The sequence below is a fragment of the Carcharhinus amblyrhynchos genome, chromosome 21 (assembly GCF_965287045.1).
Source record: "Carcharhinus amblyrhynchos chromosome 21, sCarAmb.v2.hapA, whole genome shotgun sequence".
In the NCBI taxonomy this organism is placed as follows: Eukaryota; Metazoa; Chordata; class Chondrichthyes; order Carcharhiniformes; family Carcharhinidae; genus Carcharhinus; species Carcharhinus amblyrhynchos.
Genome location: NC_137344.1, coordinates 49073514 through 49091088, shown reverse-complemented (window position 1 = coordinate 49091088; position 17575 = coordinate 49073514). Strand labels below are relative to the sequence as shown.

General features: G+C 43.8%; 1 protein-coding gene across 2 annotated transcripts in view; it reads left to right on the top strand.

The window, feature by feature from the left end:
* Window positions 1–17575, top strand: part of pik3cg (phosphatidylinositol-4,5-bisphosphate 3-kinase, catalytic subunit gamma) — a 44060-nt gene that overhangs the window by 19787 nt on the left and 6698 nt on the right. For both annotated transcript variants that reach the window (XM_080209123.1, XM_080209122.1), the window contains exons 5-9: window positions 4572–4675; window positions 8735–8881; window positions 11719–11809; window positions 12379–12509; window positions 17012–17123. In XM_080209123.1, the coding sequence (XP_080065249.1) occupies window positions 4572–4675; window positions 8735–8881; window positions 11719–11809; window positions 12379–12509; window positions 17012–17123 (585 nt within the window). The remainder of the gene's footprint in view (window positions 1–4571; window positions 4676–8734; window positions 8882–11718; window positions 11810–12378; window positions 12510–17011; window positions 17124–17575) is intronic.

Sequence of the window (17575 nt, the reverse complement as noted above, 5' to 3'; positions counted from 1 at the left end):
ACCTGGCTAGGCCTGGAACAAGGAATGTTCCACACACCCCATAAAAAGACAAGCGTAGCTAGGATGCATGCGAGTACCCATTGCTACTCCTTTGATTTAGAGAAAGTAGGATGAGTTAAAGGTGAAGTTGTTGATAAAACAAGTTCAGTCAGGTGGAGGAGAGTGGTGGTGGATGGGAATTGTTCAGGTCTCTTTTCAAGAAAGAAGCAAAGAGCTCTCAGGCCATCCGGGTGTGGGATGGAGGTAGAGATTGCACATCCATGGTGAATAGGAGGTGATTAGGGCCTGCGAACTGGAAGCTGTCAATATGGTGCAGGGCTTTGCTCCGATTTGAGCTTCTCTGCCATTTAGCCATTCACACCCTTTATTCTCTCTATGGGCTGCCATTAGCAGCCTTTCCCCTTATTTCTATGGCTATGACTCATCTTTCATTCCCTCATCCCGCAGTATAAATATCTCTCACTTTCTATGCCTTTTAGCTTTGACAAAGGAGCATCCAGACTCGAAATGTCAGCTCTTTTCTCTTCTTACAGTTGCTGCCAGACCTGCTGAGATTTTCCAGTGTTTTCTCTTTTGATAGCTCCCCCCTCATCCTCCATGGACATTATGCCCCGCTGCAGACAAGGGGAGCACCTCCAACCCTTGGCCACAGAGGGGCAACTCCCACCCTCCTCCCAACTAAATGCCTCCCCAAACCACACCACGCAGGCATCAGGGTGATCCACCTCCAACCTCGCTGGCATCAGGTCTTCGGGACATCAGTGTCCCAGGACACTGTCTAGCCATGTCCCTGACCACCCACTGCTTACAGTGTCCTTCAAGACATCCGGCGTGTTATAATATCTATGTGAGAAGGGCTCATTGAAGAATCCTTGCACTGTAATCTCTGAGTTGTGCAAGCTGTTTGTAATGGGTAAAATCAGCCTCCAGTAAAGGCACACTGTTCAGGCATAAGAGTAGAAAAAAATCCCCTTTAAAAAATGAACTCAGACTGTACAACTAGTGCTTTTTCAGTTTGTTCTAGGAAATATTTCAGAGTTAATGGAACATGAAGGGCAATATGAATAAACAATGATAATCCCACCAACATACAGGAGTTGCCATTCAAGAGGGTTCTAAAATAAAATAGGGCATGAAATGGAATGTGAACAAAGCACTTCAAAAAATTTTGAATGCTACAGAGAGAGGACTAGCCCCTGCAACCTCACAGATCTTTGACGTGCTCAGAGATTGTCCAAAGCTTTTAAAAGATAGAGAGAGAAGACTAGCCATGTGGCCATTATTCCAGGGGAGATCACTGACCTGAATCCTTCTAGCCCAGCCCAAACCCCTCCCTCCCAACCCTCAGCTTCCTTAAAGTACCCCGCTCTGCAGCCTGGCAGCAGACTCTTTGCCCATGTGCGTCCTGGAGGTGAGTGCTGAATATCTCTTTGCTACTCCATTGCACCTGGTCTTCACCTTTAGGGACCAGTACTGATTGGCACTCGGGTGACTTCCTGCAGGCTTGTGGTGGTGAGGGAGGAAAACAGGAAGCCACTGCATTTGACTTCAATCTCACCACTGAGGATATAATCAATGCAAATAAGTTTGGATCGTTTCTTGTTCGTTCTCGGTGAGATCCTGACCGCGACAGGTAGAATGGGCCGGGGCGTCGGAAACAATTTAACACCCAATGCAAATCCCATTTCGGGTCCCTTGCGAAGTTCGGTGGCCCAGCAGGATTTGTGTCTGGGGCTAACAGGGTTGGATAATCACCCCCATTGTAGTTTCAGAGATGGCTTATTTGCTCTAATGCATATAGATCTAACTTAATTGATTTTATTTGGTGAGTAAATAAACTCTGAACATTTCACAATTGAAAAAAATGGGTGACAGCCATTGTCTGGTTCACTGCCCAGGACAATGCCTTGACCAATCAGAATCCACCTGCCTGGTTTGAATTTCAACAAAATTTGGCAGTTAACTGTCAGTCATCAATTAACCGGTGTGTTCTCCATGGCAAAGCCTCAATCAGATTCCGCTTGCCAACCATTCAGCACTCTCTTTTCATGCAGTTTGGTAATCTTGTGATTTGTCCTGATGAGTGGAAGATGAAAAGCTTTTACAACATGCGTCACTATTCAGTGATACGAAAGAACACGATATGATAGGTGACCAAAAGCTTAGCCAAAGTGGTGGATTGTAAGGTGTGTCTGAGGGCAGGAGAGGGCATTGAAGAGGTGGAGGGGCTAAGGCAGTGCATTCAGTGGCCTAGGCAGTTGAAGCCATGGCTGCCAATAGTAGAGGGAAGGGTTGAGGGCTACACGAGAGGCCAGAATCCAGGATGGGGTGGTGGGAGGGAAGGGGTGGAGTAGGTAATTGTATGTCTAGAGGAGCAACTATTGATAGGAAGGTGCAAGTTCATGAAGATATTTAAACATGGGAAAAGAATTTTAAATGTAATGTGCTGGTGGAACTGGGAGCCAATGTTGGTAAATAAAGGCAGAATGATAGTTGGAAAGGACTTGGTACTCGGAAATGGGCAAGAGTTTTACATCAGCTGGTGTTTATGGAGAATGGAAGATGAGAAACTGGTCAGGGGAGCTTTGGAATTGTATTCAGTAAGGAGGTGGTAAAGGCATTGCATGCAATTTCAGTAACAAATATATACGGTGAGGGTGTAACAGATCGTGGGCGACTTGATGTGGATTTAACAATGTAAGGCTTTGTTGTCAACAGAAGAAATATATGCAACAGGTCAGATTAGATTACAAATGTGACTGCTCTGCTCAACTCCCTGTCTCCAACTATGAGTTCCTCCTTGGCCTGTGGTGCACACCCTCCTCCCGATTGACTCAGCTTTCTGCGAAGAAGATCCATAGGGTTCTCGCTGATCATTTTGCCGTCAAGAAATGTTCCCCCCCGCCCCACTCCAAAGGGCACTGTACTACACTCCTTCCCTCTAAAATTTGAAACACTCCCAAGGAGAAACAAAGAACCAGGTGAGGTAGGCACACAAGCTCTTATATAAATAGGATATCAGGAAAAAACACCGGAAACCTCTTCAAAGATTTTTGTCCAGAGACTCCCTGGCTCTGTCAGAGTGTCTGTTTGATGGTAGGCTGGTCTACATTTAAAAGGCCAGACTGGACAGATGAGAAAGGCAGGTTCATTAATCCTGGTGGCTCTTGGGCAGATTCTGACTCCTCAGTCTCCACAACCATTGGTTGCTCCGGCCCCACATTCTCCACCAAAATCCCAGTGACCAGGGTTGGCATCCCTGAACTATCTGCAGCATCGCCATTACTGCTCTCCTCCTCAGGTGCTCCACGTGTTTCCTAAGCCTGCAGCCTTGTATCTCCATGACTTGGGAGACCAGTCCTGTTCTCTTCACCATTTTCCCAGCCAGCCATGCCGGGCCTGCTGTGAAATTTCTAACAATGACAGCATCCGCTGCTTTAAACACTCAGTTTTTCCTTCCTGAATCATGATTTACCTTGTGGGAAGCTGCCTAGCCTCCACACTCTTGGCTAAACTCAGGGCTATAGTGTCCAATCTTGTTAGTAACCGTTGTTTCATCAGTAACTCAGCTGGCATGACCCATGTGGTCATGTTTGGGATGGTGTTATATGATTATAGAATACTGGCTATGCAGAAAGGAAGGGGCCTTTTTTCACCTTTTTTTTAAATGTTGACTTAAATGTTTGTACCACCTGCTCTGCCAGTCCATTTGATTTTGGGTAGTAAGGTGCCAACCTCACATGGCAAATGCTATTGAACTTGAGAAATGTTTGGAATTCTTCATGAATGATGTGCCGTTGTCTGACACACCCACTTCTGGAATATCATGGTGAGCGAATATCTTCCTTAACTTGTCAATCGTAGCTATGGCTGTTTTGGATTTCATCAACTGCACATCTAACTTCTTGGAGTGTGTGTTTTTATAAGAAACATCTCATCCATAAATGATCCAGCAAAATCTATATTAATTAGAAACTCAGCTAATGCTCTGGGGACTTGGGTTCAAATCCTGTCACGGCTGATGGTGGAATTTGAATTCAATAAAAAAAATCTGGAATTAAGACCTACTGATCACCATGAAACCATTGTCAATTGTCAGAAAAATCCATCTGGTTCACTAATGTCCTTTAGGGAAGGAAACACAGCAGGCAACCTGCACACAGAAAGTTCCCACACACAGCAATGTGATAATGACCAGGTCATTTGTATATTTTTCAGTGATATCGATTGAGGGATAGATATTGGGTAGGACACCACGGGCAACGCTGTTGCTCTCTATCAACATAATGCCATGAGATGCTTTATGTTTACCTGACAGAGCAGACATGGCCTCAGGTTAACCTGCTATCTGAAAGATGGCACTTCCGACAGTGCAGCACCCCACCATTACTACATTGGAGTGCTAGCCTAAGTATTTGTGCTCAGTTTCTGTAGTGGGATTTGAATCTACTAACTCAGAGCTGAGAGTTCTACCAACTGAGTCAAGCCTGACTCAGGAGTAAAGAGTTCGTGCTCTTTTCATTATAGCTGACAAGTGTCTGATTATTCTCTGATTTTGTTTTGTTTTATAGCGATCTCTCAGTTAAAACACAAACTTGAGAAACTCCAAACATCTGGTTTTCCAGAATGTTTCCGCGTTCCATACGATCCTGGACTCCGTGCTGGTGTTCTTGTGGTAAGTCAGGTTATATGAAAACAATTTCCTGTGGATATTTCAGGTGTCACAGAGTCCGGATAGGGTTTAAGCTGAAAATTCTGGCTTAGCCCATGTTTCGTGTAAGACACCATCTTGGTAAAGGAGTTGAATCTTGTGCTGCCAACACCCAGAATATCATTAATTCTTCAGTTTAGATTATCTGTGAGCATGCAAGGACTTCACAGCATTTTGGCGGCTAGCATTTCTGCTAACATCCTTTTTTGTTTACTCATTCAAGGAATTGTGGATGTCACTGGCTAGGCCAGCAATTATTGCCTTTTTCTAATTGCCCTTCAGAAGGTGGTGGTGAGCTGCCTTCCTAAACCGCTGCAGTCCCTGTGGCGTAGGGACACCCACAGTGCTATTAGGGAAGGTGTTCCAGAATTTTGGCCCTCTCCTAACAACAATGCTGTAGAATTAAGCTGAGGATTTTGATGCTATTGTGATGATACTGTGCCTTTAAGAAATGCATTTTATCATGTTTCTTGCGAGGGATTTGTTTGAAAGTCAGCTCTGTTTTATGTAATGCCAATATGTCTGAGCAGTAGGCAGCTCAAATATTGAGAATGCAGGATAATGACTGATTTTAGCTAGAAATATTTTTGTTTAAAACAGTTGATGATTTTTGTTTACTTAGGTGTTTGATTAGGTTGTTTGACAGACTCATGTGATTAATGGGAGGAGTTAAGATTGCAGGAAAGCCAGTGTTTTAATTTCATTTTTAAAATCAAGAACAGTTGCTGACTGGACTGTTTAAGAGAGACTCACTCTTTCTCTCTCTCCAGAGATGTTCTAAAAGCTCTTGAAATATTGGCAAGTACAAGCACATAAGGTTGTGGTTTCTGCTAACTGATTTTGAAAAGGGGGTTTAAGTCTATAAGAGGACTATTGTTTAAATTGGAACAAATAGAGACAGTTTAGCAGTTAAATATTGTATCCTGTCATGTCTAAATTTTGTTCAAATGTTAAATGTTAAGCTGATTCATTCTGATGTAGTTAAACCATTAGATTTTTTGAAGAAACTCCCAAGTTTGTCAATAAAATTATACCTAGAGTGAAATATCTGATCCTCACACTAATGCCAAAAATAGCAAATAGTTGGGGTCTTGTCTAACTTCATAATATACCTTAGGATTCCTGATCTGTTCCCTAACATTATTTAAAGGTACATCAGATTACAAAAACAGCTCTAGAGAAATTATGTCGAATCAGCAGTTGAGAGGGCGTATCAGCGCCTGCAGACCAGTTTAAATCATGATATTCATCGATTAGCCTTAAAATTGCCAGCTAAATCTACACTTTCAAACAAATGTCTCTTAATAGCACAACGTCTATTTTGAGCCCCTTTCACTCTTTGGCAAAAATAGCCCTCAGACCTTGCAGACACAGATTGCTGTTGCAGAGTGGCAGGTGTAATGTTAAACAATTCACATGTACTTTGTGGGACAGACTGGTATTTGTCTCAGTCATTTATCCTTTCAGTGCCAGTACATTCTGTTAGGGGCACTGTTGGTATATAGTAGCAAGGAGTCTCACAATTCTAGGTTAAAGTCCAACACATTTATTTGGTAGCACAAGCTTTCGGAGCTTATCAGGGCTCACCTGATGAAGGAACAGCACTCTGAACGTTCATGGTACCAAATAAACCTGTTGGACTTTAACCTGGTGTTGTGAAACTTCTTATTGTGTCCACCCCAATCCAATGCTGGCATCTCCACCTCATGATATAGTGGTGTAAGCTCTCTGTTCATTTCATCACGCCTCAGGGTCTTGTGCTTTCCTCTTCAGTTGCAGGTTGAAGGCTCCTATTTTCACTTTGACTAGTATGTATAAGGGAAAGGAGAATGTGAGGTGGATTTTCATTGACTTTCTCCTGTATGCCGTCATAGAGACAAGTCCATTCCTGAAGGATCCTTCTTCTTCTTGAGCAGCCCCTTGGGATTGAGGATGACTTGTTTCCACTCTGACCTATGCACCACTATTCCCCGATGGTCTAGCTCTCCCACCATCTGCACCATATATTGGCTAATTTGTTTGAATGGTCATGGCTAGTAACTGTGAGGTATGACCCCTTACTTGGGCCTGGGGCAACTTTCAAAACAGCAAGGGTGACCACCCCTTGAGGTCTAATTTAATAATTTTTATAACTGATTTGATTTAATATAAAAGACTCAATCCCTATGTTGGTCTCTCTCACCTTCTAGTTTTCTTCTCTGCTGAGTATGCGATCTGCCACTCCAGTGTCATCAGATACCCTTCAGTGCCTTATCCAAATGCCCATTCTTCATGGATAAGCCTAAACAGTGATAGTCAGCTTAACACTGAACCAAGCAACACCACCACCCCACCCCCAACACCACCACACTTCTCATTCTTAACTTTTGGATCTAAAACAGACATTCTCCAACAGGGGTCACTGAATAATGATGACCTTGTTCATTAACTCTGTCTCTGTCCAAAGATGAGCAGGTTAGGTTGATTGGCCATGCTAAAATTGCCCCTTTGTGTCCTGAGATGCGTAGATTAGAGGGATTAGTGGGTAAATATGTAGGGATACGGGGGTAGGGCCCGGGTGGGATTGTGGTCGGTGCAGACTCGAGGGGCCAAGTAGCCTCTTGCTATACTGTACGGTTCTATGGTTCTGTCTCCTTCTATTCACGAGCTCACTGTTTTCATTATAGCCTCTTCCATATCCTCTTTGAGATTAGCAAACTCAGTACTGTCGGTGTTCAGCTATACCCCAAAACATGGAGCAATTGACTTGAAAGTCTCAAGGTAGTCTCATCAATTTCCCATGCTGTTCCAGTATTGGTAATCTGACAGTTTCACTGGCCTGTGCTGGACATCTCAGGGTACTGAGGCTATTTAACAACAAGTAGTTGAGATTTAACAATAATCTTTTGATTTTAACTTTGTCTAAATAATAAGTTTGAACTTAAAATCATTTATCATTTCTGAAGTCTGAGAGATAGGTCCTGCCATGCTGATGTTATAGTTAAGAAAGCCCACCAATGCCTTTACTTTCTCAGGAGGCTAAAGAAATTCAGCATGTCCGGTACAACTCTCACCAACTTTTACAGATGCAACATAGAAAGCATCCTTTCCGGTTGTATCACAGCTTGGTATGGCTCCTGCTCTACCCAAGGCCGCAAGAAACTACAAAGAGTTGTGAATCCAGTCCATTGCGCATCCATTGATTATGTCTACACTTCCCAATACCTCGGAAAAGCAGCCAGCATAATCAAAGATCCATTGCAACGCAGACATTCTCTCTTCCACCTTCTTCCATCATGAAAAAGATACAAAAGTCTGAGATAAGATACCAACCAACTCAAGAACAGCTTCTTCTCTGCTACTATCAGATTTTTGAATGGACCTACCATATATTAAGCTGATCTGTCTCTATACCCTAGCTATGATTGTAGCACTACATTCTGCACCCTCTCCTTTCCTTCTCCCCATGTACTCTATCAATGGTATGCTTTGTATAGCATACAAGAAACAATACTTTCCCATTGTATTCCAATACATGCGACAATAATAAATCAAATTAAATCAAATAAATGCTATATAAATGTTTGTCACACAGCCAGAGCCTAAACATAACTAAGTTCATTTCATAATCAATATGAACACATTGTCAAATCCTTCCCAGACTGCAGAACGAAAGAGTTTATCTGGCTTGCATTCACCCTCTTTAGACCTGTCTTGCTTTTATATTACAGGATGACCAATATTGTTATTGTAAACTAACTTCATTAGGAATAGAACTTAGACAAAATTGCAGGCTTGCAGCCTGGTTATATCTTATGTTTACGTGTCCTCTGACTGTAAGGTCAGGTAACTCAATAAAATATGGAAGGTGCTGTATTATATGTAAATACTGGAGTACACTAACACAATCACTCGAATGTCATGATGGAAACATAATTCGGATCATTTTGTAATCAACATAAACACAATGTCAAATTCTTGCCAGACTGCAGAATGAGAGAGTTAACCTGGCTCACATTCACCATCTATTGACATGTGTTACAGGTGGATAAATGCAAAGTCATGCCATCGAAGAAGAAGCCCTTGTGGCTTGAGTTTAAGTGTGCAGACCTCACCTCCATATCCAAGGATACCATTGGGATCATATTTAAACATGGAGATGACCTGCGGCAGGACATGCTGATCATACAGGTGATGCTCAGAAATAAGATCTTGGATATTCTTCACATTCCTCAAAATGACAGCCTATAATCCAGCATTCTTCAATGTAACATTCTGTCTCTCGCTGTGGCATTTCAATGCTTTTTACTGTATTGTTTATGGATATGCCTAACACTCCTCATCAGTTTTGAGCGGGGTTACTGACTGACCGTGTGAGGGAGCTGGATTAACATGAGTCGAGATATAGTGAGTAACACAGTGCTGCAGAGAGAATTGTTACCGAATGAAAGAGTGAGGGAGTTGGATTAACATCTGTGCAAATACAGTCAGTAACATAGGCGTTGGGGGAGAGGAGTTTTGAGTGACAGTGTGAGGGAGCTGTATTAACATTAGTGGAGATACAGTCAGTAACACAGGGTGCTGTGGAAGAGGAGTTACTCAGTGATAGCGTAGGGAGCTGCATTCATACAAGTACAGATACCATGGGTGACCCAAGGGCTGGGGGAGAGAGGGATTACTCAGTGACAGTGTGAAGAAGCTGGATTAACATCAGTGCAGATACAATCAATCAGTAACACAGGGTTCTGGGTGTGAGAGGTTACTGGGTGACATTGTGAGAGAGCTGGATTAATATCAGTATAGATACAGCCAATAACACTGGGTGCTGGGTGAGAGAGGGATTATTCAGTGACAGTGTGAGGGAGCTGGATTAATATCAGTGCAGATACAGTCAGTAACACTGGGTGCTGGGGGAGAGGGGTTTACTGAGTGACAGAGCATTGGTCAGAACATTGATTACAGGAGTTGGGACGTCTTGATGTTGTACAAGACATTGGTAAGGCCATGCTTAGAATATTGTGTATAGTTCTGGTCACCCTATTATAGAAAGGATATTATTAAACTAGAAAGAGTGCAGAAAAGATTTACTAGTATGCTACCGGGACTTGATGATTTGAGTTATAAGGAGAGGCTGGATATACTGGGACTTCTTTCTTTGGAGCAAAGAAGGCTGAGGGACGATCTTATAGAGGTCTATAAAATAATGACGGCATAGATCAGCTAGATAGTCAATATCTTTTCCCAAAGCTAGGGGAGTCTAAAATTAGAGGGCATAGGTTTAAGGTGAGAGGGGAGAGATACAAAAATCTCTAGAGGGGCAATTTTTTGACACAGAGGGTGGTGAGTGTCTGGAACAAGCTGCCAGAGGTAGTAGGAGAGGGGGTGCAGTTTAGTCTTTTAAAAAGCATTTAGACAGTTACATGGGTACGACAGGTATAGAGGGATACGGGCCAAATGTAGGCAATTGGGATTAGCTTAGGGGTTTTAAAAAAACGGCAGCATGGAGAGATTGAGCCGAAGGGCCTATATCCATGTTCTAAACCTCTATGACGCTATGTAACATTCTTTGATGTATTACTGAGGCCCAAATTTTCACGGAGAGGGAAGGGCTCTGCACCTTAGCCCAGATGGCATTGGAGCCCCGATTTTGTAAGTTCCCATCCTGAAGCCATATGTGCTGGGAGTGGGGGGTATGGGGTTGAGATGTATTTTGCATATCCACTGTTTCTGGAGGCAGCAACACATTTGAAAGTGCAGCCTCCTTCATTTGAATCATTTTTATTACCCAGGTTTCTGAACATAGGAAATGGGAACAGGAGAAGACCATTTGGCCCTTTCAGCATGCTCCACCATTCAATCAGATCATGGCTAATCTCCTATCACAATGCCATTTTCCTGCACTCTCCTCATGTCCCTCTATATCTCCAATAACTAGAAATTAATTTAATGCTGCATGTGGGCCTCACAAATATGAGGAACCTTTTCCTCAATTTAACTGGTAAGCTTTTGATTCTTCCATTGTGAAAGCAGACACAAAATGTTTGTTCAACATCTCTGCTATTTCCATATTCCCCATTTTTAAATTTTTCCTGTCTCTATGCTAATTTTACTCAGTCTTACTTTTAAAATGATTGTAGAAACTGATGGAATTTAAATTCATTTCCATTAATTAATACATTCAATTAATTAAAAAGGATCTGGAATTGAAAGCTACTTTCAGCAATGGTGACTGTCGATTGTCATAAAACCCATCTGGAAGGAAATCTGCTGTCCTCACCTGGTCTGACCTACATGTGACTCCAGATCCACAGTGATGTGGCTGACCCTTTGCTACTCTCAAGAGTACTCAGGGATGGGTAACAAGTGGTGGCCTTGCCACTGATGCCCACATCCCATGAAGGAATAAGAAGCTCTCACAATATATTCTGATATTTCTCGCTGGGTTACTTTCACATTCCTTACAAATTCTTGGTCATCCTTCATCGATTGCTAAAGTCCTGCCAATCCTCAGATTTGCTACTTGTTTTGACAATATTATAAACTTCTTCCTTGAACTAATACTATCTTTAATTTCTTTTCTTAGCCACAATTGGACTACTTTTTCTGTGGAGCTCTTATCCCCGAAAAGGCTGTGTATCCATTGAGAAAGATGAATTATATCTTTAAATGTTTGCCATTGCTTAACTACATGAGAAGGAAGCCCAGTAATCTACAAGGGAAATGGGTGCTTAATCTGTCTGTTGTGTAAAGCAAAGATGAGTATTACTGTGTTTTCACACAAGGAGAAATCTCAGTTGGTTAAGAGGTTTAGAGCACAACCCTAGACACGAGAGTTCACTTTGTAACTACATCAGTAGGTGAGGGGGGCCATACCTGCCTCATAATGTAACACTAGGAACACAGCAAAACTTAGCCCTGTGGGAGAAGCAAACAAAGTTGGTAATAGATGCAGACATTGTTTCATGATGCTATAGTTACTTCTTTGAACACTTTTGTTTCATAAATACAACGCTTCCATTTATCCTTAGATCCTTCTCATTATGGACTCAATCTGGGAGACAGAATCCTTGGATCTTTGTTTGTTGCCATATGGATGCATTGCAACAGGGAACAAAATCGGTAAAAAGTCATTCTCTTTACTCTGGCCTTGTAGACTCTGTGTCTGTATTTAGAAAGTGGGTGTGGATTACTGGATGGTTCATACACTAACCTGCCATCTCTGAGACCAGACTGGGTTCGAATGTGACTTGGACCAATGGGCTCAAAGTCAGCACTGTCTGCTGGCCATCATGATCCTTCGTGAGTTGAGTTCAGCCAATCTTGATCCAGTCCCAATAGAATCATGAGTTTAGGGAATCAACTGGTAATTACTAATGTTGGTGAATGTGAGAAATGGAGCTGGAAATGGAAAGTGTTTGATTTAATGTTCATTATACTAGCACCAGTTAGCAAAATAAAAACCTAGAAAGCTATGTAGGGCACCACTGTGAGTTAGGTACCAGTCTTCAATCTTGTGTTCAAGTCAAGTCCAGTCACTAATGGGATGGCCATAGGGTCAGTGTTCAATGGGTTACCTCAGTAATGATCTTTTACAGTGAGTGCTGGATGAAGTGGTAACCTGTTTTATAGATTTCTGGTTAAAAATTGTCCAAGTTCACAAACCCAAATGTTTTGTTGCACTTCTGCAGGAATGATTCAGATTGTAAAGGATGCCACAACCATAGCCAAGATCCAACAAAGTACGGTCGGCAACACTGGGGCATTCAAGGATGAAGTGTTGAATCATTGGCTGAAAGAAAAGTGCCCGATTGAAGACAAGGTAAAGGACTATCTGCTGGGTATTGGAGAAACTTAGAGGTACAGGGATAACACAGGAGGTACAAGACTGGGTTACAGGCACCAGGGCAACTCTCACAGGTGTCGGATGTCAGGGATCTTAGACAAGTGCAGAGATGCTGAATCTGCTCAAAAATATTCGGTCGGTTCAACGGAACCAACTCGCCTTCCTTGACTTCTCTGACACCATTTCCGGTGATATACTTTCTACTAATATGGACCATGATGGTTCCAGAAGGCGGCTCACAACTACTTTCTTGAACAATTAGGGATGGGCAATAAATACTGGTCAAATCAGCAATGCCCACATCTTGTGAGAAAATTTTTAAAAATATACCCATTACAAACCCACCGCTACCTTGTCTACAGCTTCCTGTAAGGATTCCATCCCTCTCTCCCAGTTTCTCCATCTCAGCTGTTCTGATGATGTAACCTTCCAAAATAGCACTTCTGACATGTCTTCCTTTTTCCTGAGCTGTGATTGATAGAGCTCTCAAATGTGTTAAAAGGAGTTGAGGCTGGCGTGGATCAGCCATGATTGTATTGAATGGCAGGGTAGGCGTGAAGGACTCCTTCTATTTCTTGTGTTCTTGTTTCTGACCCACCTCCCAAACCACTGCTCTCACCTCTTCCTCTCCCTCCCTCCCAGAACAATGACAAGGTTCTCCTTGTCCTCACTTTTCAACCCACCAGCCTCCATATTCAAAGGATCATCCTCTGCTATTTCCACCAACTTCAGTATGATGCCACCCCCAAACACACTTTCTCCTCATTCCTCTTTCAGTATTCCATAGGCACCGTTCCCTCTGGGACACCCTGGTCCACTCCTCAATCACCCCGAGCACCTCATCCCACTCCCACAGCAGCTTCCCATGCAATTGCATGAAGTGTACCACCTGCCCCTTTACCTCCTCCCTTCTCACTGTCCAAGGCTCCAAACACTCCTTTCAGGTGAAGCAGTGTTTCACTTGCACCTCCTTTAACTTAGTCTGGTCTATTCTCTACACTGGGGAGACTAAATGCAGACTGCATTAATACTTTATGGAACATCAGTCTGCAAGCATGATCCCAACCTTCCTGTTGTGTGTCATTTTAACACAACATCCTGCTCTCATGTCCACGTGTCTATCTTTGGCCTACTGCAACGTTCCAGTGAAGCCCAATGCAAACAGGCACCTCATTTTCCAATTAGGCATTTTACAAATTTCTGGACTTAATGTTGAGTTCAACAACTTCAGAGAATGAACTCTGCCCTCCATTTTGTTATTTCTTTTCCCAATCCCCTCCCCCTGACAAAGCCAGTCTATACCTTGATTTTATGTTTTGCTTTCGGTTTTAAATGATTTGTTCTTTATCTTGTAGCTACATCCCCTTGTTCAAGACTCTGCCACTTGCAACATCATCTCACCATCTACCCTGTCTCGCCTCCTCAGGATCTTGTATGCCTGAATAAGGTCACTCCTCACTTTTCTAAATGCCAAGGAATATAGGCCCAGACTGTCTATACAATATTTGGCCACACCTTCCAGCAGAACAGAGGTGGTCAAGTTTGTGTGCCACAATCTAGTGAGCACAAATTAGGTGCTGGGGGTGATTGAGGAGTGGAGAAGGGTGAGCCGGAGGGGATGGTGCCTATGGAATACTGATATAACAGAGTGGTGCAGACAGACATGAACACGTATAAACTCAGAATTTAGCCTCACAAATAGACCACAATCTCGGCTGACAATGAAAGATGTCTCCACACGCCTCTACACTTCATCTTCTACCAAACACACTGACCATTCTATGGTGCAGAAACATTGGGACTACCTGAGCCTCCACTTTGTGCCATCATGACAGCAGGCAAAGGCCGGGATATCCAAGGTCTCTGACACTTGGAGAACTGTTGGAGGTAAGAATTCTGCTGAGTTCTAGTGAAATGAAGAATCTCTGGACTCGGTCTTAGCACAGATGCTGGAGCTGTAATGACCGACGTGGAAATATCAGTCAACAGATTGCAATGTGTGATGGAAGAGTCCATCCAAATTCAGTCTGATGTCATTGTGCCAATACTCTAGTGCAGTGCGGTCAGCATTTAGTAGGACTGTGACCGCGGTGGAGATCTTGGTCCAGGATATTGGGCCTGCTGTGCTCCAGGAGTTGCACTCCATCACAGTAGGCATTAGTGGCATCCATCAGTGACTAAGCGGGAGGGAGACAGTACGTTCCATCCTCACTCTAACTGCCTTGGGGTCAGCCAGAGATCCTCGGGTATCCAGATGGAAGAGTACCAACAGTTAGACACCCATCCACCCAGGTGACTCAGAGTGTCTAGCCAAAGTCAAACCCTCTCCTGTGACCCCCATCAGCTCCACAGAGCACTGAGGGTGAACCTGCCCCACAGCAGGGCACTCAAAACAACCTAAGGCCTTCCAGGTCTCGACCCTCCAGAGGATGCATGCCAAAGTGATCTCAGACAATGGGACGTTGCGTAAACAGGCTGTGTCTACCAAGAAAGTTGCAGTAAGCAGGCTCCTTCCACCTCAGCTGGGGATGTCAGGGATGTACCAAGATGTAGCAGTAAATTGGGGAAGATTAAGAAGTACAAGGATCACAAAGTGAATGAGTGTTCACTTTCTGTGTATCCTATCCACAAATGGAAATAGATTTGGACCCATTCCACTTCCCTAATGTGTATGCCTCTTCACACAATCCCCTCAGCTCTTCTCACTAATGCCCCATCAAGTGCCTCAACTCAATGTTGTATTAAACTATCCTATGACAGTGCCTGTGCATTCTTTGCTCGGTGCTGACATCAGTGAAATGTCAGTGAAAGAAAAGACATCTCTGAGAGCTGCTCTACAGGTTAATGTGTTCTTCAGTCATGATGGCGCTAAGCGGAGGCTCAGGTAGTCCCGATGTTTCTGCACCATAGAATGGTGAGTGTGTTGGGTAGAAGATGAAATGTAGAGGCATGTGGAGACATGCCATCTATCGTTGTCAGCCTAGATTGTGGTCTATTTGTGATTTTGAGTTTATATGTGTTTACGTCTGCCAGCACCACTCTGTTATATCAACATGGAAACGTCAATAGCATCTCAAAACAGTGCCAACCCTACATTTTCCGCATCCCTCCCTTCCCCCAGTCTTGTGTCTGTGTGCACCTTCCCCAGTCTCCACCCCTCAAATCCTTAACTCTCTACCTAAAGTCAAACCTTTGCCCTCCAACACTTTCCACCCTCCCTGTCTTACTGCTGATCTGGAATGGAAAGCCTTGGCTGTGACCCCACCGCAAGTAGTGCTGATTGTCTCTCAGCACCATGGAAAACTGAGGAGGGGGATGCTGGATCCCGACAAGGCTAATGGAAAAGATGGCACAGTGGTCAGTACTGCTGCCTCACAGTGGCAGGGACCTGGATTCAATTCCAATCTTGGGTTACTGTCTGTGTGGAGTTTGCACTGTTCTCCCCATGTCTGTGTGGGTTTCCTCGGGGTGCTCCGGTTTCCTCCCACAATCCAAAGATGAGCGGGTTAGGTGGACCAAAGATATGTAGGTTAGGGGAATTAGCCATGGTAAATGCGTGGGGTTATGGGGATAGGGCAGGATGGTAAATGTGTAGTGTTATGGGGATAACCCAGGGGGGAGGGACTGGGTGGGATGTCCTTTTGGAGAATTGGTGCAGACTCGATGGGCCAAATAGCCACCTTCTAGTCTTGCTTACGGAACCTGGACAGAGTTCAGAACACCGTGAGCAGAGCACCATGAGAGGTAGGTGAACGTACCTTGAGTCACGAGTGAAGTGCAGGTTGCCAGGTGTACGTCACTTATATCGATTGCGAGTCACGATCACTCATTCGCTGCTGGCATGGGTTCTGATCAGGAATGGTGATCTGTAATCCTGGCAAGCAAGCTTCATAATGGGCATTCATAATATTGAAATCCATGCAAATACCTTTCCTGATATGGTGCAGTGGGTCAATGATCCACCATTCAGGGGCAGACAACTGTGTCCCGCTTTTATAATAGCGGAAAGCAGACCTTGGGCCTTCCTGCACATGTTCCAGACCCGCACAATATTATGCCCACTGCCGGCAGGACTGGAAACTCAGCTCATTAACTGTCTCCCTATCTCTCCGTAGATGCTGCCACACCTACTGAGCTTTTCCAACGTTTTCTGTTTAACATAAAGTTCTCGTAAAGATAACCATCAGGTGGAATAAGGTGGCAGTGTAGTAGTGTGCCTGCCACGATGTAATCTGCCTAACTGGTACAGGTGAAAACATGTGCCCAGCCCGGCAGACACTGGTACAATGTACATGAACTCTGCCAGCAGTGTACAAATGTTGAAGCAGACAATACTGGCACTATTTTCTGGCTGAATTGTCAGCTGTGCTCTCCTTGTTTGAAGTAACCGTACTGAATGTCTTCTCATGTTATTGTGTTCAGTATTTGCAATGCCTGTTCAAAGATGCAAACTGAAAGAATTCTGAATTGAATTGCAGTTCCAGTCAGCTGTGGAAAGGTTTGTTTATTCGTGTGCTGGGTACTGTGTAGCTACCTACATCCTGGGCATTGGAGACAGGCACAATGACAACATTATGATCACGGAGTCAGGTAAGTAACTGCTGTGTCTAATGATTGAAATATATGTTTCTCTGATGGCTCAGAGTGGCAGTAAGACACCCCAAATCTGGGAAGTCTATTCCATTCTCGATCTGTATTGAATTATTAGAGCAACATTGGAGGAAAAGGAACAAGCACAAAAAATGCTGAAAAATCTCAGCAGGTCTGACAGCATCTATGGAGGAAAAACAGAGCCAATGAGGGGAATTTGTCTGTCCCACATGCCAAGGGAATTGTAGTGCGGGAGGGGGGTGGGGTATCATTGACCCCAGGCGGGATTTTCCAGTTTTGGGGCAATTGCGGCTGGAAAATCCTGCCCAACTCTGGATGGCTCTTTTTCAGAGCAGCTCTGCCGAAGGCTCATCCTGACTCGAAATGTTGGCTCTATTCTCTCTCCACAGACCTGCTGAAATTTTTCAGTAGTTTCTGTTTTTGTTTCAGCT